Source organism: Tinamus guttatus, unplaced genomic scaffold (assembly GCF_059628265.1).
Source record: "Tinamus guttatus ecotype Peru unplaced genomic scaffold, ASM5962826v1 Tinamus_guttatus_pri_ptg000197l, whole genome shotgun sequence".
Taxonomy (NCBI): domain Eukaryota; kingdom Metazoa; phylum Chordata; class Aves; order Tinamiformes; family Tinamidae; genus Tinamus; species Tinamus guttatus.
The window spans coordinates 294,304-316,931 of record NW_028288731.1 but is presented as its reverse complement, the minus strand read 5'-3'; the positions used below and the strand labels follow the sequence as shown (position 1 = coordinate 316,931).

General features: G+C 55.5%; 2 protein-coding genes across 2 annotated transcripts; both read left to right on the top strand.

The window, feature by feature from the left end:
* The first annotated feature begins 331 nt into the window (after positions 1-331).
* Positions 332-10,020, top strand: ASB18 (ankyrin repeat and SOCS box containing 18). Its single transcript, XM_088523677.1, has 5 exons — positions 332-566; positions 1,097-1,364; positions 7,897-8,395; positions 9,189-9,302; positions 9,835-10,020. The coding sequence occupies exons 1-5, from the start codon at positions 332-334 to the stop codon at positions 10,018-10,020; spliced, it is 1,302 nt and encodes a 433-aa protein (XP_088379803.1).
* A 7,012-nt stretch (positions 10,021-17,032) lies between these two features.
* GBX2 (gastrulation brain homeobox 2) lies at positions 17,033-18,476 on the top strand. Its single transcript, XM_088523781.1, has 2 exons — positions 17,033-17,546; positions 17,953-18,476. Exons 1-2 carry the CDS (start codon positions 17,033-17,035, stop codon positions 18,474-18,476), a joined length of 1,038 nt encoding a protein of 345 aa, XP_088379907.1.
* Positions 18,477-22,628: the final 4,152 nt, after the last annotated feature.

Sequence of the window (22,628 nt, the reverse complement as noted above, 5' to 3'; positions counted from 1 at the left end):
CTCCTTTTCCCGGGACACTGCACGGGCACAAGCTTGCCGGCGGTCACGCGTTGCGGTGGCCACGTGCCAGCACCCGCCGGCCAGCTGGCCGGGCCACAGCGCCGCACTGCCAGCCCCCGGCACCGGCCGTCCTCGCGGCCCTGCACGCAGCGCCCTCGCGCCCTGGCACCTGCACCGCACTAAGTCGTTGTTAACAGGGGGGCGCGTGCCGGGAGGGAGCAAAATGGTGAATGTTTTGTTGAACGAGCTGTGCTCGGCCAGCGCTCCCGCCGCTGAGGCAAGCGAGTCTCCCGCCACCCTGTGCCGCGGCGCAGGCGCCACCACAGCCTCCATGGGCGAGCTCCCAGGCCCCGTGACGGAGACGCTGCGGCTCTCGGGCAAGTCAGACCCAGCACAGTGGCCCGCGGCGCCCGCCTACCGCTACTACACAGCCCTGCTGAGCGGCAACCTCAGCTCCCTCGAGGTGCTCACCGACAGGTACCACCAGGATGTCAACGCCGTCTTCGAGATCAGCCACGACGAGCTGGAGTGGCGGGTGAGGAGCCCGGCCTCCTACGGGCTCTCAGGTACCTCACGCTTGTGCCGCCGCCCTCAGGCAGAGCCGGGATCCCCAAGCCAAGCGGGCAGGGTGTCTAAGCGCCCAACACTGCTTTTGGCTGCCGCAGAGCCCACCTGGGCTCTGCCTTAGGCATTGGGACATCCCCCCTTTGCCTCCCTCTCCACACACACTAACCCTCCAGAAGGGGAAAAACATGTAAAAACAGTGTATCTAAAGGGTGCCTGAGAGCAAAACATTTTGGCAAGCTGGGATGGGACATCACCAGTGCATGCACTCCCCTTGCCTGGGTTGGGGGCTCCAGAAAGATGGATGGATGGATGGATAAATGGATGGATGGATGGATCACGGGGATGCAGTTTGGTGGGTGGGAGATGCTGTGGAGCTCCCGTTGCAGTGGAGCCCCAGCAATCACAGCAGGGTTGTTCCCCATCCCCGCTGCTCCTCATAATAGAGAATAAGTAAATAAATAAGTAAAGGAGGTGGAAAATACATAAAATCTCGGGTCTGACGCGGCCCCGGCGGCTCTCCCCGCTGCAGGCGTGTGGTCGCTGGAGTACAAGCGGGAGCTGAGCTCACCGCTGCGCGTCGCCGCGGGCCGGGGCCACGCGGGCTGCGTGCGCCACCTCCTGCGCCGCCGGGCCGCCCCGGACGCGACGCCGGGCGGCCGGGGCGCCCTGCACGAGGCCTGCGGCGGCGGCCACGAGGCCTGCGCGGCCCTGCTGCTCGAGCACGGCGCCGACCCGCAGCTGCGCAGCCACGACGGCCGGGCCCCGCTGCACTTCTGCACGGCGCCCGCCAGCCTGGGGTAAGGAGCGGGGTGGGTGTCCACCTCCAACAGGGGCTTTTCCCCCACCGCGGGGAGCCCTCCCATCTCCCACCGCCCTGGCTTGCACACAGGATGCCACAGGTCCTCCCCGTCCTGTCCCATGTCCCACCTTCCTCCTGGCCCCGTCCCACGTCCCGCCTCCCTCCCCATCTAGCCCTGCTTGAGGCTCAGCCAGGAGCATAAGATCCTCTTCCATCTACAGACAGGCACAAGCAATGCACTCTAAAACATACATGTTTGCCACGATCTCAAGAATTATTTTATGTATTTATTTATTTATGGTATACCTTAGCCCATGGGGCTAAGCTTGCCTCCAGGGGCCCCAGGGAAGAGGCAATGGGGGTATAGCTTAGACTCCAGGAAGCAGGATCTTCCAAAGCTCTTGGGCCTTTTTTATCCATTCAAAACCACTCAGGGTCATGGTGATTTCTGACACCTTCCAGCTTCAGCAAAAAGCCCCCCAGCTTCAAACCCGGCCCTTTTGAGCAGGCACCAAGCTTAAGTGCAAGTCAGTGGCAAAGGAAAATCTGCTGGGGCGATGGCCCAGCCGGAGCGTATTCACAAAGAGGCAGGCAGGAGAGGGAAGGAGCCCCACAGGAAAGGGTCCCTTGGTCCACAGAAGTCCAGGTGACACTTTTTTTTGCACCCAGGCCCTTTCCAGCTTGGAGAAAAAATAATAAGAAAAAAAAAATAAAGGAGGTATCCCGTCTTTGCATGTTATTTGCACAGGAAGGACAATGTGGGAAGGGCAGGTGAGCCAGCAGACAGCAAGGCAGGGAGCAGACGGGCACAGCGGAAACAGTTGAGTTACAAGCGCGCGAATATTGGGGCTTTATAATGGAAATGCCGAGAGACCCTTAACTACACTGCCCGGCGCGGCGGGGGCTGCTACAATAAGTAAGCCAACTCCCTCGAAAGATCAAAAATTAATAGACATTTCAGACTGGTTTTGAGGTTTCGACCACTGCTTTTCAATTGCAAAGACTTTGCTAAAGTTGGAGACTGAGGAGGTCAAGCTTTAGGTAACACAAACATTTCCTTTTTGATTAGGGGGAAGACTACTTTACCGGGCTTTTTTTTTTTTTTCCTAAAGTAGTAGATTTTAGGTCATCCTTAATTTTTTACTGACAATAAAGAGCAGGTCATTGACCTACATAGAGAGCTATTTTATTTTTCTCCCTCTTGATAACAATGGCCAGAACACCTATGTGCCGGGCTCCTCTGTATTCCCATATACTCGGCAATTCACCATGGGGGCAGGACTTAAAACCTTTGAGCCTCTCAGTGACTGGGATAAAAAAAAATTATCTGGGCTTCCTTCCAGCCATTTGAGCTTCAGAATCCATGAGATTTCAACAAAAAAGATATGAGAGCTTTAATCTAGGAGCTTTTTGAAGAGATTCAAAAAAAAAAAAAAAAAAGAAAAGTTCCAGTAAAGTTCAGTCTTACCTTCTTCACTTTAGGAGCTGTTCATGCCAACGTCGTCCTATTTAGTAGAGTTCCTCTCCTTGACCTCTTTTTTACAGCGGAGATAATTAACATGGTGGGGTAAGATGAGTCTCTAAATTCACTGCACTCTCTCCCAGGCTCGCTCGCTCTCTTCCCTCTAACACTGGGTTGATTAAAGAAGGGCTTCATTGGAGTCCTCCCCCTCCAAAATAAAAATAGCGGCGGGAGAGAAGGTGGTTCCCAACTTCCTTGGTAGTGCCAGGGGCTGAGAAGTAGTGGGATGGCACCGGGCAGGAGGGCAAGCCCAGCTTGGGACCCCCCTCCCCTCAACGCTATGGCCAACGAGCCTGTATTTGACAGCCTGCCTTTAAGCATAGGGCAAAATAAAAGCTCTGCAAAGACGCCCGTGCGAGCTCCCCACAGGCTGGAGAGCCTGGCTGCAGGGAAGGCTCCAGGGCTTTCCTCCTCCAGGCCTCCACCCAAGGGAGAAGGCATCTCCAGCCAAGGGATAAGGCAATATCCTGCTCACGCCTCAGTGAGGTGCCCAGCACACCTCCCGTGTGGAGGGAGGCACTTATAAGAGCACCCAAAGAGCCCTGAGCACTTCCAGTTTAAGCACCCACTAATTATGGACACATCCATTCGTGCACAGAGCTCCTTAAATCAAGCATCTGTCTGTCCCTCAAGCTGGCAGTGCCTGTTAATGCCATCAAAAGGTAGCAGCGCTGCCATCCCCGTCCCTCCAAACTCCATTAGCCACCAACTCTCTCCCGCTACTCACACTAATGCCACCCAACCCTCTCCAGAACTACCCTTGCCAAGCACCTTAAATGCCGAGAGCTTCAAAGGAGCTTTTCCTGCCAGGACTGAACCTTTATGGTCACTGTTTTGAGCTCTGCCTCCACCTTAGGAGCTGAAAACAGAGTCATCTTCTGGCTCTGAGCCTCCAGACAGAAGGACAGGAGATAACTGTGAGACTGGCCAAGGTAGCAGGAGATTGCTGACCAAGGGACTCTGCTGAAGCACGATGCGGCTTTGGGGTTATTGGTGGACGACTGCTTGAGCAGAAGGCAGATCTGGGGGGAATTCGCACAAGACTGGAATGGAGGAAGTCTCCTTCTAAAGGTTGTGAAGATTAAAAAGAAAAAAAATAAAAAATAAAAAAAAGGCAAGGCCCCCCATAAGAGAAGGACGCGGACCCCAGGTAGCCACCCTGTTCTGCGCTGGAGGTGGTGTGACACGGCAAGCCCAGAGCTAAGCAAGCACGCCCATCGCTTGCTGGTGACTCTGCATTGCATGCTGGACCTTACCAACCTCTGAAGCAAATGATATTTTTTGTCTAAAAGAAACCAAAGTCCTCTACCTGACAGAAAAAAAAATTACAAGATTTCCATATGGGAAAGAGGCACTGAAGAGCAGAAAGAGAAAATAAAGCATGGAAATGCTCCTGAAGAAGTGGTATCCTTAGCTGCTATCCAGTGTACACATGGGAGGTGATATAGGAAAACCCTCCCCGTTCCCAGGAAACCTTCAAATAGACTGGATTGTCAGAGGCTCCCAAAGCCCAGGGTTTTAGGTAGGAGCTGGTCACCAAAGAGCCTTTCATGGAAAGGTCTTGGCAAAGCCACACTCAAACAACAGCACGTCCGCACCAGGCAAACTGCAGCAGCCGACCCAGACTCGTGGACCCCTTGACTCGGACTCCTCTGCCTTCAATCCCCCATGTAGGCTGGGACCACCTGTCAGGTGAATTTAGCTCTTGAAGGATAAGAAGGCTTCCTCTCTCCACACTAAGAAAATTAATAGGAAATAATAAGCATTCAGGCCCAGGATTCCCTTGCAATGAGGTTTTTTTTTTTTTTTTCCAAGCTTGTTCATGAGTGCAATCAGTTGCAGCCAGTGAGATATTCCCGCTTCCCAACACTTGCCACAAAAAAAAAAAAAAAAAGAAGTGAAGGAAGAAACCTCACTTTGGCTGCAGGAAGAGCGGGGGAAAAGCACAGATGGGAGGTTTTCCTTAAAAATAAAAAAGGACCTGAGTGGGTTCTGGGAACAGGATTTTCATAGCGCCTCTGCTTTCCAGCTGCCCCAATCACTTGCTCCTCCTGGTGGCTATTCCTCGCATTCCAGTTTAGCCTCAGATATTTTCCCAACCTGCTTTCTCCAGTCGGAAGCACCAAGCCATGATTTTGTTTAGTGATAGAGGAGTTCACTTATGTGATCCGAGATGGTGGAGATGTCACCCTCTAGACATCTCCCTGTCCCACCAAAGGCTGCAGCGACCCTCTTGATTGAGGAAGAGGGAAAGAAACATTCAGAGGGAAAAATTCAGGATAAAATAACTTGGGTTTCTTGCAAAAGCTTAGATGAAAGCACTGAAATTCCCTCTCAAATAAGGGACCACTGGTCAGCAAAATGGCATCTCAGGAGGGTGCAAATTTCTAGAGGAATTTGGGGGATTTTTACCAAGATGCCACAGACTTGGCAAAGACACACTGGTGGCTTTGATGCATAACCTGTGGTGTTGCTTCCTTTTATCTGCAAGGTAAGGAAGTATGGATATTCCTTCTGTCCCAGCTACACAGATGTAAATCTGCCCTGTGCACATTTTCCACACAAACTGCTAAGCAAAAGTGATGCTAGAAAAAGTATCCTATTTCTCAGTATCACAAGTTTTGCACCCAAGTCAGAAGTTTGGTTGTTTTCTTTTCCTTTTTTTTCCCCTACAGAAGTCAGCAGCTATTATCTGTCTCACCACTCGAGCACATTACTTCAGGATGTCAGCACTAAACATGGCAGTCACATTAAGCCAACCCAGAGAGGTCCCAAGAGAGTCCTTACAATTAGGACTACAAATTTGTTGCTGTCAAGAACAGGCAAGACTAATAAATACAATCCAACGGAGGTTGCGCACCCCAGAAAAGCCCAGCAAGACAAGTCATTGCTTCAGGCTGAGATTCTGCGCGTTCTGGAGTAAAAGCTGAATTTTAGAGCAATTGCATGAACTACCACATGCATCCAACCATCTCCAACAGCCAGAGTGGAGACCAGCTTCCATCCTGCCCAGCCACTCTGATCTCCTCACTTACGCTGCTGACTATGACTGTGTTAAAGCCTAGGCTTGCAGAACAACTATTTTAGGCAAGCAGTCCCGATTTTTGAGTACCAAGGAGTGAGATAGCTCAAAGAAAACGTCAAAAATAAGATCCACACACACACTGCAGCCTCAAAACCAAGAATGCAGCTTCAAAAGCTAGTTTGGGTTTTTATCAACAAGCATACTTTGCCACCAACCACTCTTCCCACCTGGCTCAGCATCTCTTAGGAAACACAAGATATGTCACATCTCCAAGGTCCTGCCTGGACAGCGACGTGGGTGTCTCTTCCCCATTATCTGGGGACCGGTTGAGCACTGGCACAGGTTGCCCAGAGAGGTTCTGGAGTCTCTTTCCCTGGAGATCTTCAAAACCTGCCTGGAGGTGATCCTGAGCAATGTGCTCTAGGGGTCCCTGCTGGTGCATGGCCACCTAGACAACCACGGTGTCCACGTGCATGGTCACTATATGATCTCCAGAGGTCCCTTCCAACCTCGATCATTCTGTGAGCTCCAAAATAATAACTCCTCAGCACCCCAGCCCCTTGCACTCACCCAGGTGCCATCAGCATCCTCCATACAGTGCAGGGCTTGAGACTGAGAGGGGAAAATGCACAAAAGGTTCTCCTCTCCATACAAGCAGAGGACATCATCCTGGCTGGGGCAGGCTCTCTAGGGACAGCCACAGGGATTGCACTTAGGACAGGCACAGCAGGATTTGGGACAGGCACAGCAGGATTTGTCCCAGGGACAATTAAGCTCTGGACAGGGCTTGTCCCTGCTGCTGTACATGAACAGCCCCTGGGTGCTCCCCCTGCCAGGCTGGGGGAACCCAACCACGGCTGGGGAACTGGGGAACATGCTTCTGGTGCCACAGAAACAGCCATTTAGGGCATTTAACAGGAAAAGGGGAATGCACCTTTAACACCAGGCAAGTCCCTGCAGAGCTCTCCTTATGACTGGAGGATTCTGAAGATTTCTCTTCTGTGTAGATTGTGCCAGATCAAGTCAAGGCAGTGGTGGGGATGTTTTTGGCTAAGACTCAATGTTTGACTTGCTGAGAACAGATGAATATACAGACACCCCAGGGTTGGCTCATGCCCATTCGCTTGCAGCCCCAAGCAGCCCCCTTGGCCCTCTGGCAACCAAAGGTTGGGATGATGGGGATGGTCAATGCCTGTGCCAGGAGACAAGCTACAGGTGACACAGCAATTGCATGAAGGGGCTAGCGGCCTCATGTGTCTTGCAGTAGCCCAGGGCATCCTGCATGCCTTGCAAGCAGGACAGACCCAACCTGGTACCTCTGTGGCCAACCTCACTGGCAGCTTGCTGCATGGGGAGCAGCAGGGGCAATTTCCAAGTGTTGGGAGGGCGACAGAGGCGGTACTGTTATAGGCGAGCAGGATGGGGTCGCCCAAGAAATCCCAGTGCCAGCTCCAGGACCTGCAGAGACTCCTGGGCTGCTTCAGGCATGCAGGGTGCACAGTATGGGGTTTATGGCTTCCTCACCAGCACAGCAGACAGGCAGTGCCCTCTGCAGCTGGCATCTCCTGGGAACGCTGTGCTACCACCAGGTTCATGCTCCAGCCTGGGACACCACACAAGCCATTTCACAAGGCACCCACAGTCCAACTCCCAGTGCTTCCTACCACCCTTTCCCCTTAGGCAAAGGCAAAGCCACAGGGATTTTTAGCTGCTGCCATCTGTGCATCACAGCTGCTAGGGTGAAGAAGGTCAAACCTGCTTTCAGGTGGTCCCCAACGTCCTGCCCATCTCCCTCAACGCTACCAGCTCTGCACGGGAGGGTGGGAGCAGAAACAGCAACAAAAAATCCCTTCTTTGGTGAGGGCTAAGTGAGCCAAGGCAATCGCGGCAGGTTCACCAGGCCTCTTCACAGCCACATCCACCCTGGGGACTCGCCGGCCCTGCCGCAGGCTGCCAGCCCCCGCAGGCCCCGTCTCTTTGCAGGTGCGCCAAGCTCCTGCTGCGGCACGGCGCCGCGGTGGGCCTGGCGGCCGAGGACACGGGCGACACGCCGCTGCACGTGGCGGCGCGGCACGGCCTCTGCGAGCACGCCGCGCTCTACCTGGCGCGCGGCGCCAGCGTGGACGCCACGAACGGGCGGGAGGAGACGCCGCTCAGCGTGCTCTGCGGGCGGGCGCCCGGGGACGAGGACGGCTGCCTGCGGCTCTGCCGCCTCCTGTTGCGGCACGGCGCCGACGTGGAGGCCCGCGACGAGGCCCGCCGCCGCCCGCTGCACAGGGCCTGCGGCCAGGCCAACCACCGCCTGGCCCGCTGCCTCCTGCGGCACGGCGCCGACGTCAACGCCCTCGACTACGACGGGCTCTCGCCCCTGGGCTGCGTGCTGCGGGCGGCCGCCTGCAAGCGCGAGCTGCGGCCTCACCTCTGCGTGCAGCTGCTGCTCAACCACGGCGCCCAGAAGATCTGGCCTGGCGCCTTCGTGAAGGTACAAGCTCCTGCAGGGCCGGGCACTTCTCTGAGCATGCCTGGGGACACAGAGGGGACAAATAGCCCCAGAAAGGTCAGCCTCGTAGGAGGTGGGTGGTGGGGATGATGCTGGTGAAGGTTCAGGAGGCCAAAAGTGTGCCTAGGAGTCCTGTGGTAGTATATTCCCAAAACGGGACTCCTGTGCACCCTACTGCCCCAATACACCTAGGTCCCTTGGGTCCTTCTGCAGTTAGTACCCAAACACTTTGCAAGGCAAAACAGGGACTCAAGAGTCTTACCAAAGTATCCCCATGTAAGCAGGGAGATGGGCCTCCCACACTGTGGTTTCCTTCACTGCCAGGATGCAGATGTGACCCAGTGATGGGGAATAGCAGGAACCCAGCCCAGAAGAAGGAACAAGGTGAAGAATGGGCCGAAGCTCCTCTTGTCATGAAGGATTAGAAACGAGGGTTGTCCTTCCTGTCTTGGACATAGGGGACACCTGCTTGGTACATCAGCTAATATCAGTGCCTCGTTACAATTATAAGTGCCATTGGTTTTACATCAAATGGTAAAACAAACATGATCTTAGCTTAGCATGCAAGAGCCAAAAGTGTTGAAAAAAATCCACACCTGGAGGAAGCTGTGGCACACAGAGCTGAGAACACCCAAGCGGAGCACGCAGAGAACAATCCTACAGCAGCCTCAGCAAGGGGGGGACTAGCTGATTGCTCCCCACCTCCAAGGCTCTGCTCCTCTGTGAAGGATTTCTCGAGAATTTTTCTTGTCTCCTCCCTTTTTCCTTGCTGTAGGTGCTCGAGTCCTGTGCAGCTGTGCCAGAGATCATTGAAATCCTCTTCAATTCCTACTCGCAGATCCCCGTGCTAGAGAAGTGGGCCGAGGCTGTGCCAGAGGAGGTGTTTCAGGTGGGATCGTGCTGGGCGGTTGTGTGGGGACAGCCCAGTGGTGGGGCTTGCCTGCTGAGTCCAGGTATCCCGGTCTCCCCAACTGGGGAGAGGCAGGTCTGAGCCCATCTGTCCACATCAACTATATGCAGTGTCCTGGACTCCTCCTTTGGGGCTGATCCCGTACCATGCTTCTCCAAGGAGAATGATAACATACCCTTAAGCAAGCTTGCGGGAGAGGGGATAAGCCAGGCCTGCGCTGCAGCTTGGCATCCTCAAGCTCACACCACAAGCAATTTTATTCACAGATAGGGGAAAGTTGCCCCCATTGGGGCCAACCCCCAGGCTATTCACAGCAGCGTTTCCAATCCTCAGTATTGGCAGTCCCTTCCTGCATCCCCCCACAAGGGCCAAAATCCTTTAAGACTTCCTGTGGGGTTGCTGCTTCCAGCACACAGTAAAAAAACCACACAGCTCAATTACAAATATATATATATAAATAAAATTAGAACTTGGCCTGCTGCTCAGTTCCCCCCTCCCTCTCTCCTTCCAGCAGCACCCGGCTTTCTACGAGTCCCTTTTCGGGCTGGCGGGCAGGGCGCGCTCCCTGCAGCACCTGTGCCGCTCTGCCATCCGCAAGGTCTTCGGCAGCAAGTGCCACCGCCTGGTGCCCCTGCTGCCCGTGCCCAAGGCCCTGCACGGCTACCTGCTGCTGGAGCCCGAAGGGACGGTGCTCTGAAGGGACGGACCGCGGCCAGCGGAGCCAAGGAGCAGCTCCGCTCCCGTGGGATGTTGTTGTTGTCCCCAGGATTTGTCACGTGTCTAGAGTGCCTTGAGCTGTAGCTTTGTATGATTTTTTTATTATTATTCTAAATGGTGCCTTAAATAGATTATAAAGAGTAATAAAGTGATTAGTAGCTTGTACAAGCACTTTGCGGACGTGAACTAATATTCATCATAGAGGAGCTGTACAAAGCAGGAGAAGTGCAGGGGGAGGCACATGCATCACCCCGCATGGGTCTCACGTCACCTCTTGGGGCCAGGATTGACCCATGCACGGAGCAAGCAGCATTTGACTGGGCCCAGCACTGCCTCTCCAAAGCCCTGGGCAGGATCCAGGGTGCAAGAGCAATAGCTCAGGCTGCAAGACAAAGCCAAGCCTCTAACAGAGACTAGACCCCCCCACAGCAGCTTCCGAAGCACAAGACACCAGCAAAGAGCCCTGCACCCTACATGGAGGGGGAAGCCTGCCTCACCCGGGGAAGGAATAAAATCTTCTCAGCCTCTTTTCAGCAGGATGCACCAGCATCATCCCACCTTGGGCAGTGGAGACTGACTGGACCTTTCTTTTCACATAGCAACTCAGCCAAAGGCACCAGGAGCAGCAAGAGAGCGGGGGCTGCCACCACCACGGCACTTGTTTCCCCAGAGCACCCCCAGCCTCCCCAGTGCCAGCTGGGCCGCAGCAAGCGCACGCATGAACATACGCCCGTACCCGCAGCAGAGCAGGGCTCCTAACGCCCGCAGCGGCAAGAGCGCTGCCACCGCTCCACCCAGCAGCTCCCAGCCACCCACAGCGCTCCCCTCTGCCCTCACGAGTGGTTTATAAAGCCCAGGTGTACGTGGGGAGGGGACACGGGACCCGTCACCCTCCACCTCCCCCTGTCTGGCACCTGTGAAGCATCGAGCAGGGAGAGTGCATGGAAGCGCTGCTGCCAGGCCTCACTGCTGCCACCTCCCTCGCCATGTCTGCCCGCCTCCAGCATCCCCAGATCTCTGCAGAGACCTCACACTTCGTGGAGGGGGTGGCTTTTTATTTTATTTTATTTTATTTTATTTTATTTTATTTTATTTTATTTTATTTTATTTTATTTTATTTTATTTTATTTTATTTTATTTTATTTTATTTTATTTTATTTTATTTTATTTTTTCCTTTACATTCCGGAGTTTTAAGGAAAACGTGTCACGGCTGGGTCCCTGAGGGCAATAAAAAACCAGCCACAAGTTCATCGCCTCCCGTGCGTGCTTGGTGTGGGCCCTGTGCACGTGGGCGGGTGGCAGGTGCACCTCATGTCACCATCCAGCAAGGTGGCGGGGGGCCGAGTCCCACAGTGGGAGCAAATTGAGGGAAAAAATCCCCCACCTGCCTCTGCCTTGCTGTCCTGCTTTTAAAAAAGTTATTAAGGGGGGGAGAAAGAAATAATAATAAAAAAGAAGCCTCCCCAAACTCTGCCATCGGGGAAGGGCGGCTGCGCCCTCGCCCCGTGGGGGCGTCCGCCGCGGACACGCGTGGGCGGCTGCGGCGCCCGCGGCCCGCAGGGGGCGCCCTGGGCACGGCGGCGCGCGGCCCCCGAAAAACACGGGGGAAAAAGAAAAATTAAAATTAAAACAAAAGAAAAACACACAGATTTAAAAAAAAAGAAGAAAAAATTATATATGGGGGGAATTTTCGAGTTTGGAGGTTGTTTTCCGTCTGTTTTCGTGGGCGGCGCGCGGGGGGCAGCGCGGGGGCCGCAGCCGCCGGGGCGCGGGCTCATTTTTCCCGCGGCTGAAGACAGGAGGTCACATTAACTTGTAATACGGAGCCCCATAAAAAGGCGATTACGGCAGCTAAACAGGACGCAGGCGGCTGCTAGTTAAGACAATGAGATTTCCAGGAAGCGATGCATAAATTTCTTCCAAAAATGACACATTTTTCACGTTTCCTTCCAATTAAATTACTGAGGCAGCTAACGCAGCGCTGAGCACACGATGCGTTTGGGTGAAATGAAGGCTTTCCGAGAGGTTTTTTGATTTCTTTTTTTTTTCTTTTTTTTTCTTTATTTTTGAGTCTATCTTGATGCACGTGTTTTATGAAATGCGGTTAATATTAAGCTGCTATTACGGAAAAAATGTCAGAGACCTTCGCTCCTCGCCTTTTCTTGTGGCGGGGCTGGCCCGTCTCGTTTTATTTTTTTCCTTTTTTTCCCCTTTTTTTCCCTCCTATTTCTTTTTTCCTTCTCTTTTTTTTTTCCGACCTGCAGCAATAAAACGCCGATAGTCCCGGCCATGAGCTTTTTTTTTCTTTTTTTTTTTTTTTTTTTTTTTTTTTGCGGAGCGGCCTCGAAATAATTTCCAAATAATGGGAATTACCCGCACTGCTGCACACACACAGCCCTGCTCGCGGGGAGCCGCGGGAGCAGCCGGGCCGGGGCGCATCGCGGCCCCCCGAGGCTCGGGCAGCGCCGTCGGGTTTCTCCCCTTCCCCCCGCGCCGCGCCGGATCGGGCCCCCTGGGGACACGTTTGGGGCAGACGAGGAGGGCTTTTTTGAGGGGGGGATAAGAGGCTCGGGGCTGGGTGGCTGGAAAAGGCTCATCACGGGCGTAATCTGGCTCCGGTAATGAAACCGCATTTGATTTTCCAAGCGGAGGCATCGCGCCCGCCGCACCGAGGCGGGCGAGCCGCAAAGCAATACAAATCAGAAATGAGATTTGGAAGTCCTAATGAACCTGATTGCATGCACATTTATAATCCCCCATGGCTTTAAATGAAATCAGATATAATCAGGAGCTTGTTGGGGGTGGGGGGAGAATGAGGGGGAAAGGGAGTGTTTACGGGCAGAGATTGGGAAGTGCTGCCGTATTAGCAAAGATGCGGCTCCTTCTATTGATGTCGAAAATGATGGATAATGTGAGAATGGCAAATATACTATTTGTCTAATGGCTCTGCAATTAAATTCCCCTGTAAATGACCCATGCCTCATTTCATCCTAATCTATGGAATTTTGATTGAATTCGTCAGCTCTAATTGAAAAATACTGCGCTTTAATGTCCGCGCTGCAGCGGCAGGACCGCGGCGGCTGTAATGAGCCGCTGCCCCCCTGACCCGGGAATATTTGCGACTTTTCTTCGGGATCGGGAGCGGGCGGATTCGGGCGCCGGAGCCCGTGGGAAAGCGGCCGCGCGCGGGGGCGGGCGGGCGGCTTCGCGCGCTGGAGACCCCTCCGCGGAGCCAGTGGGGAACCAGGAGCCCCTGCTTCCAGTGCGCCTCAAATATGTTGACTTGGGCTATTTAAATACATGTATATTCACATATGCATCTATCTCTATATATATACAAAAAAAAGAAGGGGAAAAATAATAATAACTATCTTCCGTTATGAACTGAACGAATTTCGGGACACGAACCTGGATTACCGAACCCAAATCTCGTTATTTTACTGTATTTTTTCCAACCTCCCCTTATACACTGCGTTATTATTCCTCCCTTTTTAGAGTGAAAATCTCGAGGAGGGGATCCTCTTGGCGACAGGAGACTTCAAATTTATTCGAAACCGCGAAATAAAACAAAAACACGAAATTAAATATATATGTATATTTTAAAAAGAAAAAAAAAAGAAAAGGAAAAAGAAGAAGAAGAAAAGGAAAAAAAAACCCACAATCAAAAACCCCGGTTTATCTCGCGTGCAGGGGATGGGAGCTGTGCGCGAAGGAGGGGGAAAATCCCCTTCCCCCCCGACCCCCCAAACAAGCACCCTGGAGCCGGCCCGGGGCGGGGGGGCTCCCGGTGCAGCCCCCCCCCCCCCGCAGCGCCCGGCTCCTGCCCGCAGTGCGGGGAGCTCAGGCGGGACCGGGCAAGGGAGCTCGTGGTGATGAAGGAGCAGAGGGTCCGTCCCCGCTCCTAAAAACCGAGAGGGTGGACGGAGCTGAGAGGTGGGGGGAAGGAGGGAGCGCCCCAAGGCGCTGCACGCTCTTCACTCCCCCCCCCCCCCCTCCAGCCGGGCAAAGGAAAAGTCACTTGCCAAGGGCCAAATTCTGCTCCCCACTCCCAGAGGCTGAGATGAGCCCGTGTTGTGGCCGCCTCATGAGCCCCGGGACCAGCCTGATGGCCACCGCTCAGGTGCTGCAGGTGCTTGATGTGGAGCAGGGAGGGCTGGAGCAGCCCGGGGATGGGGACAAGGAGCCTGGTCTGGCCCCAGAGCTGCCCTCAAACAGCAGCCCATGGCAGATCCTGTTGCCTCCCCAGCTCGGTAGCTGCCCTAAGCAGCTATATCCTACATGCCCTGACTTTGGAGGGCTCCAGCATCTCCCTAGCATTTGCATCCATCTCCTCCATGCTTGGGGAGAAGCTGCTGGTGTCCCCTGTGTCCGACACTGCTGAGAGAGGCCCATCCTCAGGTTGCTCTGTCCCTGCTTCCTCTCCCTCCTTGGGACCTTCTCAAGCGGCTCCTTGCTTGGCCCATGATCCCAGCCCTCACCAGGTCTTCACTTAAACCGGAGTGAGTCCCCTCATTACAGCCTGCTCCATTTGGCCAGCAGGCCCTGAGAGGGGTTTTGAACAGAACCGGTCAGAGGCCACTTGATGGTTGGCGGTCACCCAGCTGAGGTAGCCCAGGACATCTCTTGGAAAGCCCTTCTCCACTGTGCTGCCTCGCTGCTCCAAGAGAGCCATGGCCACGGACACCTTAGCAAGCAGCGGGTGAGCACTTGGTGACCCTCCAAGGGTCCTTCTGCCAGGTTCCTTCTCAATGGGACATCACCTCAGGGCCAGGAAGGAGGATTTATGGTATCACCATCACAGCACCATGGCCCATGTCCTCCTGGGCTCCCCCCATGGTTCCCACTTATCCCTCGGAGCACAGCGGGCCTCCCCGCCGCCTGCTGCACTTCCCAGGCACGATCACGCTCCGCTTGCTCCGCCGGCAAGCGGGAATCGCTGGCGTTTTCTTCTTTTTCTTCTTTCTTTTTTTCCTCCAGAGAAAAATCAGCTAATTATGTGCTCGAACAAAAGCCTATTCTCGCCCGAAATAATGCGGCCGCCTTGCCGAGGCACTTGTTTGTGGGCAAATTTTGAAGCGGGCTGACAATAAAAACAGCTGCGGGAGTTGGGTGTCTGTACCCAGCGCCACTCCCGACCCCTCGTCGGGGAATGAGATCCCCCCGCCAGGGGCTCCTGAAAGGACCTCTTGGAGTTGCCTTTTTTGTGTGTGTGTGTTTTTTCTTTCCTCTTGTTTTATTTTATTATTTTTTTTAAAACCTTTTTTTCTGCCCATCTTTAAACAACCAAAACACACAAAGTGCCTCCCCACAGTACAGAGCTGGGACCTGTGGAAGTGAACAGGGCAAGTCAACATTTGCAAGTCCCTCAATGTGGGAAAGGAGCCCCAGATCTTCGCCCAGATCCGCATCTCCCACCACCGGCAGACATTGCCATCACTGTCAAACCTGCCCACATTTCAGCTGCTTCAGAGTTTTTTTTTTCTTTTTTTTTCCATCCAGATCCAACCTAAAAGTGGTATTCTGCATGCACAGAATACTTTTCATTTATATATATATACACACACACATATTTTTTGGGGGGGACATATTTATGGTGACCTGTCAGGTGCAGGGAGCGGGCTGGGACCTTTGCCCATCATCCAACTCATATATTAATATTCCCATATATTAATAAGCCTGGAGAGGCAGCCGGTCCTGTGGTCCTAGGAAGGCCGCAACATCCCCGAAGCAGGAGCAGATACCAGAGGAGGGAGGATCCCTCTCCCCGGACCCTCCCCCCATTTCTTTCTTTCAGTCTTTTTTTTTTTCCCTTGCATTGAACTTTATTTTGCAGACCACTCCATCTTTGGCTGGGAAGCTCCATTAATTGCCACGGTTTTCCTTCTCACCTGGTCCCTTGGTCATTATTTATGGCCTTGAAAATCGCTCAAAGATCCCTCGATGTCCGATTTACAAGTTCGAGGGCTTTTTAATTTTTCTTTCTTTTTTTTCCCCTTTTTCCTCCCCACCGATCCACCTTTTGTCCCACCGAAGGCGTCGTGTTGGCCGGGGGGCCTGAGCCGGCCCCACACGTGAGGGCTTCTCCCCGGCGCGGGAGGCAGCGGCGGCCGCTTTTAATTCCGCCCCGCGTGGCTGAATGGCTCCTTTACATAATTGCAGCCGCGATTTCAAAGCCGAGCCAGGGGCTGACTTTACCCTGAACCACATGGAGCCTATTTGGGGGCTTTTCAGAGCTAAAAAAAGAGAGAAAAGGCGTGAATAAAACAGCGTTGTTCTTTTTCTTTCCTTTTTTTTTCTTTTCTATTTTCTATTTTCTTTTTTATTCTTTTTTTTCTCTTACTTTCTCTTCTTTTCTTTACTTTTCCTCCTTTTTTCTTTAATTTTTCTTTAATTTTTCTTTTTTCTTCTTTTCATTTTTAGGGCGGTTTTCGCCGCTCCAAACCTCCCTGTCCAGCGGGGACTGGCGTACGCTTCCCCCGACGAGGAGGGCCTCCACAGCACTGCGCAATGGACGAGCCCGGGGGGCATCGTTGGGACGGGGCGGCCACGCGCGGCCGGGGGTGACACGGGGGGGAGGACGACACGCACACGCGTGGCCGCCCCGTCCAGCCGCGGAGCGCGGGAGGAGGCGTGGCGAGGGGCGTGGCCTCTGCGCATCGCCCCGCCTCTCCGTCCCCCTCCGTCCAATGGGCGGCGGCGGCGGCGGCCACGTGGGGCGGGCCGCGTCCCGAGCCGGGCAAAATGTGAATGGGCGCGGGGGAGCGCGCGCGGGCAGAGAGCGGCGGCGGCGGCGCGCGGGCTCCGCGGGGGCGCACGGACAGCGGCAGCGGGGGGCGAGCGGGCCCCGATGTGCGCGCGGCGGCACCGGGCCGCGGCCCCGCTCCGCCCCGGCTCGGCCCCACGCGTGGCCGCCGCGCCGCGCTGAGGAGGAGGAGGAGGAGGAGGAGGAAGGTGGTCGCTGTCGCCGCTGCCGCCGCTCCGCCGGCCCGGCATGAGCGCGGCTTTCCAGCCCTCGCTGATGATGATGCAGCGCCCGCTGGGAAGCAGCACGGCCTTCAGCATCGACTCGCTCATCGGCAGCCCCCCGCCGCCCGCCCCGGGCCACTTCGTCTACACCGGCTACCCCATGTTCATGCCCTACCGGCCCGTGGTGCTGCCGCCGCCGCCGCCGCCGCCGCCCGCGCTGCCGCAGGGCGCGCTCCAGCCCGCGCTGCCCCCCGCGCACCCGCATCACCACCAGCTGCCCAGCCTGCCCAGCGGCTTCTGCTCCAGCCTGGCGCAGGGCATGGCCCTCACCTCCACCCTCATGGCCACGCTGCCCGGCACCTTCCCCGCCTCCCCGCAGCAGCACCAGGAGGCCGCCAGGAAGTTCGCGCCCGCGGGCAACTTCGACAAGGCCGACGGGCTCCCCCCGGACGGCGGCGGCGACGACGGCAAAGGCTTCCTGGGCAAGGAGGGCGCCCTGCTGCCCTTCCCCGCCGCCGACGCCGTCCAGGCCTCCCTGGGTGAGTGAGCGCCGCGACGCTGCCTGGGACCCCCCCTCGGCCTTCCCGTTGCGCGGCCCCGACAGCGCGGTGGGAACGGGGGAGCCGCCGCCGGGACTGCCCCGCTGAGCGGCCCGGGGGGGACGCGCTCGCCTCGGCCGGGGAGGGGGATACGACCCGCAGCGCGGGGTGGGCGAGCGGCGCCTCGCTCCGAGGGGAGGACAGTTACGATGCTCTGCCGCTTAACCCGGGAGCAAATGGACCCAAATCGCGCAAATCCTGGGGAAAAAAAATCAATGGCAGCAGCAGCATAACAGGAGCAGAATCGGGGTGGCAGCTGCGCGGGCCGGGGTGGCACAGGGGCTGCGGGGTGACCACTGCGAAATGGTAGCGAAACGGTAACGAATTGCTTCTGCTTGGCTTCCAGCTGGGGCTCTCCGGGCACAGAGCAAGGATGATGCCAAGGCGGAAGAAGACGCAAAAGGCAAGGAGGAAAGTTTCTCCATGGACAGCGATCTTGACTACAGCTCCGACGACAACGTCCCCGGGCAGGCGGCCCACAAGGAAGAGGACTCTGGCACGGCGCTGGAGGAGAACCCCCAGCACACCCCCGGCTCCAGCAGCACCACGTCCACGGGCAAGAACCGGCGGCGGCGGACGGCCTTCACCAGCGAGCAGCTGCTGGAGCTGGAGAAAGAGTTTCACTGCAAAAAGTACCTGTCCCTGACGGAGCGGTCGCAGATCGCGCACGCCCTCAAACTCAGCGAGGTGCAGGTCAAAATCTGGTTCCAGAACCGGCGGGCCAAGTGGAAACGGGTCAAGGCAGGCAATGCCAACTCCAAGACGGGCGAGCCGTCCCGCAACCCCAAGATCGTGGTGCCCATCCCCGTGCATGTCAGCAGGTTCGCCATCAGAAGTCAGCACCAGCAGCTGGAGCAAGCCAGACCCTGAGCATCTCCCCCTGCCCGCAGAGCCGTGAGGTCTGATGCAAAAGTTTCCAAGCTGGGGAAACAGGGCCGGGGGCGGGGGGGGCTTGATCAGCCAGTGCCCTCCCCAAAATAGCAAGAACAAGAGAAGCAAACAATCCATCAACAAAAAAAAAATCCCCATGCGCACACCAAAAATCCCAGTGAATTTCAAAGCGAAACTTTCCCCATACAGAGAACCTGAAGGGAAGAGGCTTGAAATTGTGTTTTGCTTCGGAGCTGGGATATCAAATCTTGGAAGAGACACACAGATATTTATTATTATTAAACTGCCCTACTTTGTACATACCGGTGCTTTCTCAGTTGCGACACCTTGGCTGCGAGGGGACCGAGGAAGCATCAAAGCGGCATCGCCGGATCCCGCAGCAAATCTGCCCGTGCCCTCCGTCACCGGCAGCGCCATCGCCAGCGAAACCTGCAGCGCACATTTAGCCGCCTTTGGGGTTTTGTTTCTTATCGGGGCGAAAGGTAAAGACAGAGAACAAACGAAAGAAAACTAAGGGTTTAGTTTCTTGCCTTGGTTGTTATATTATTTTATTTTGGATGGCCGAGTGGCAGGCACTGGGTGACATTTTTTTTTAATATATTTTTTTGCCTGGCTTTCTGTCGATTTGGTTTGCCTATTCTACCAAGCCATGTTTAAACAGAGAGAGAGAGGGGGGAAAAAAAGCACGATCTTCTCTATTGTGTTTAATTTATTTCTATGATGTAGCTTATTTCCTTATAAGTTATGAAATTTAAAAGCAAACTCCGTCTTGTGAATAAAAACCGACAAAGAAAGAAAAAGACAAACAAACAAAAAATCCCGCCCGCCCGCCCGCCCCCCCGGGTGCCCGTTCTGTGCGGGATTTGCTGGGACTCGGGGGGGATTTTCCCTTTCCCCCCGCCTGCGCAGCCAAAGCGAAGCGCGGTGGCGGCGCCGGGGCCGCGCTCCCTCTGTGGCACCGCCAGATTTATGGTCGGGGGCGGAGAACGGGGGAGAGGGGTTTTAAAAAAAAAAGTTTCTCCTTTTTAGGTGGGAAAAATAGAAGAGGGCGGAGGAGCGAGGGGGCTGCAGCCGCCGCAAACGGATTTAGAGTGAAGAAAGGCAGCCCCGAAGCGCCGGGCCGGGGGCGGCCGGCCCCGAGATGGGGGTCGCTTGGGGGGCACGAGCACCCTGCACCCTCCTGCCCCCAAACAGATTTCGCCGGTTTTCGCCGCCAACGGGGGTAAATCCCGGCTCTGCTCCCGCCGTCCCGACAACGCGGCCAGGGCAGGGGCGCGATGGGGCAGCGAGGGCGAAACGGGGCCGGAGAGAGTGTGTTTTTGTGTGTGTGTGTCTTTTTTCCCTGTTTTTTACCCCGTTTTCCCCCCTCTTTCGGCACAAGCCAGCCCGCACTTGGCTTGCGGCCGCGGGAGCTGCCGGCGCCTCCCGTCGGGGGCAGTTTGCGGCCAGGCAGGGATGAAAACGCATCAATCTGCCGGTCCGAGGTGGGGGGAAAAACCTCTAATAAAATTAAAAAGCGAGCGCGGACAGAAAAGCGACGAGCTGAAGGTGCCGCAAGGAGCCACCCGCTCCGGAGGCACCGGCTCCAACACGAAGGCTCCGCCGCGCTCAGCGCCGGAATTGACATAATTTATATCCGCTGCTCTTCATCATTATTTCTGTCTATTATTTATTTTTATTTCATTATTTTTTTAGCGCCGGGGTTGAATCGCTCTGGAAGGAGCTCGGAGCGGGGGAAGGTACCCGCAATTCCCCCGCTCCAAACCGTCCCCTATTAAAATCGGGCGCCCCAGCAAGCGGCCAGCGCGGCCCCCGCTCCCCCTCTTTTCCAGCCCGGGCTCTATTATTTTTAACGAGCGAAAAGCGGCCGGGACGGCTTTAAATAAAAAGAGCGAGCTGGGGAAGGCTCTACCCCAAAACAGCATTCGCGAGCAAGAGGGCAATTTCGGCTTTTTAAACAACCTTGCGCCTTCCTTAAATTACTATTTATTCTGCGGCCGCTCCGTTTTGGAGACTTTTAATTTACTTAAAATTTTCAGGATTTTTTTTTTTATTTTTCTGAGCGGGGGGAGAAGAGGGAGCCGTTGGCAAAGCGCAACCCCGGGGGCTGCATTTGCAGGAGGAGCAGCTGCCTCTTTCCCCACTCTCCCAGCGCCGTTTTAAAGAAAAAAAAGAAGAAGAAAGGGGGAAAAAAAGAAAAAGAAAAAGGAAAAAACCCCACATCTGCCCTGGGCGCTGCGAAGTTATTTCCTCCCCGCGCCGGGGTCCGCGCTCCCCCGTGCCCCCTCCAGGGGAGCTGGGCTGCAGGGGGAGCCCCGGGCCGGGCCGCGGGAGAAGGAGATAAACAAGCGAGGGGGTTGATAGCTGTCATCATCACCATCATCATGGCTTTCATTTGGCTGCCTAATGAGTCAGATCAGAGGCAGAGAGAAAAATTGTCAATCGCCCCGGCTCTAATGAATTTTTTTGCAAATTGTAATCAAGCCAGGCCGTCTCAGCTCGCTGATTAATGAGACCCAGGAGGCCCGGCCAGCACCTCCGCTTTTTATTCCATCCCGTCCTCCCCGCACTAAATTAACAGCAACTTGTCTGAGCTTCAAATTAACTCCCAATGATTAATTCTGATGGGGGGGTCTGAAGAATAGCTCGGCCTAATAGGCACTGGCCTCTGATGCTGTTGGAAATTAATACACTTCCCCTTTGGCTGCCGGCTTTAATCCAAGGTTGGGTTTTGACATCACTATATTTGTTGTTACAATAAATTCCTCTTGCATCTGCGCATCAAATAGCGGCAGCGCTCGGGGTGAGGGCAGCGGCCTGCTCCGCACCAGCCCAAAGGTGGAGGGGGGGATGCTCCCCACTGGCCCCTCTGGAAAAAAAAAAAAAAAAGGAAAAGAAAAACCCCGCAATTATGGGATTTTTAAGCCTCGTTCTAGTCGGTCTGTCCAGGCGTGCGGCCCACATCATGGTTCCTCCCTCCACCTTTAAATGAGACATCACTGCTTTTAAATCCCCCCTCACGGTGGGGCACCCCAGGCAGGGGCAGGGCGGGCAGCCTGGGCCTTGCTGCCGAGACCTTGCAAACTCGGCGCACGCAAGACGCCGCCGCCACGCGCCCGGGCCGAGCCCCCTTCCTCGACAGGGGCAGCGCTGCCTCCCGTCTTGTTTCTTGTTTGCACTGACTTAATTGCTTTAATTATTGCGGCAGTGATTGGCAAGCGGCGGCGCGGTGCCTCCGAGTTGCCCCCTGCCCTGGGGATGCTACAGGCCCCTTTGTGCCTGGCCGGGGAGGGGGTGGACCAGGGCCTGTTCCCTCCCGTCAGCACTAAACTCCTCCTGAGCATCTCCCCCTTCCCAAAAGGCCTCTGCATTCCTGCCGGCACCGCTGCCCCCACAGGTGCCGCTTCCCGCCAGGAGGCAGCGGGGATGGGCTCATGTCCATCTCCCTTCCACGGCCCCCACAACGGACACCCCGGGGCCTTGAGGTCGCGCAAGTGGCCACAGCCAACACCCAGAAACAGGGGAATGATGCTGTGCGCACAGGAACAACCTGTAGGAACTCCAAATTAAATTACATATTAAAAAACCCATAAACTATAAAAAATGGCCCCCAACCCCAGCAGACTTCCAGGTCTGGCGCTGCCCCAAGAGTCCGGGACCCTTCTTGCCCCCCCAGTGCTGCTCTCTTGCTCTTTTTCCCCCTCTCCCGCTACGCCCGGCCTCCAGAGCTCCTTAATCTATTTATTTCGAGCCACTTCATCCTCCAGGGCGCTTTTGTGCTGGCCCCGGCCTCCAGCTTTGTGGCAGCACCGCGGAGGGTTTTAAAAGCCCCTTTCGCCTATAGTCGGAGGTCTCCGCGGCTGCCTGAATTACAATGCCTGAAACAGGATTACACTGACCTGATCCTATTAAATGCGCCCATCGCGCCGGGGCCGCCCTCCCTCCGGCCCCGCAGACTCCCTCGCCGCCCCTGCCCCGCGGCTCCGCGGGCCCCAGGCCCTCACAGCCGTTCCGGAGAGCCCGGAGCACTTGTCTCTTCCCTAGGCCGGCTGCACCAAAACGCTCCTTCGGTGCCCTGAAACCAGCCCTCAAGAGCGGGGTAGCAGGGAGGCGTCTATATGGGTTTATATA

Coding starts and splice junctions, on each gene's coding strand:
- ASB18 (XM_088523677.1), top strand. CDS start 332: ATGGGCGAGCTCCCAGGCCCCGTGACGGAGACGCTGCGGCTCTCGGGC. Junction 567..1,096: donor GGCCTCCTACGGGCTCTCAG/GTACCTCACGCT, acceptor TCCCCGCTGCAG/GCGTGTGGTCGCTGGAGTAC. Junction 9,303..9,834: donor TGCCAGAGGAGGTGTTTCAG/GTGGGATCGTGC, acceptor CTCTCCTTCCAG/CAGCACCCGGCTTTCTACGA.
- GBX2 (XM_088523781.1), top strand. CDS start 17,033: ATGAGCGCGGCTTTCCAGCCCTCGCTGATGATGATGCAGCGCCCGCTG. Junction 17,547..17,952: donor CGCCGTCCAGGCCTCCCTGG/GTGAGTGAGCGC, acceptor CTTGGCTTCCAG/CTGGGGCTCTCCGGGCACAG.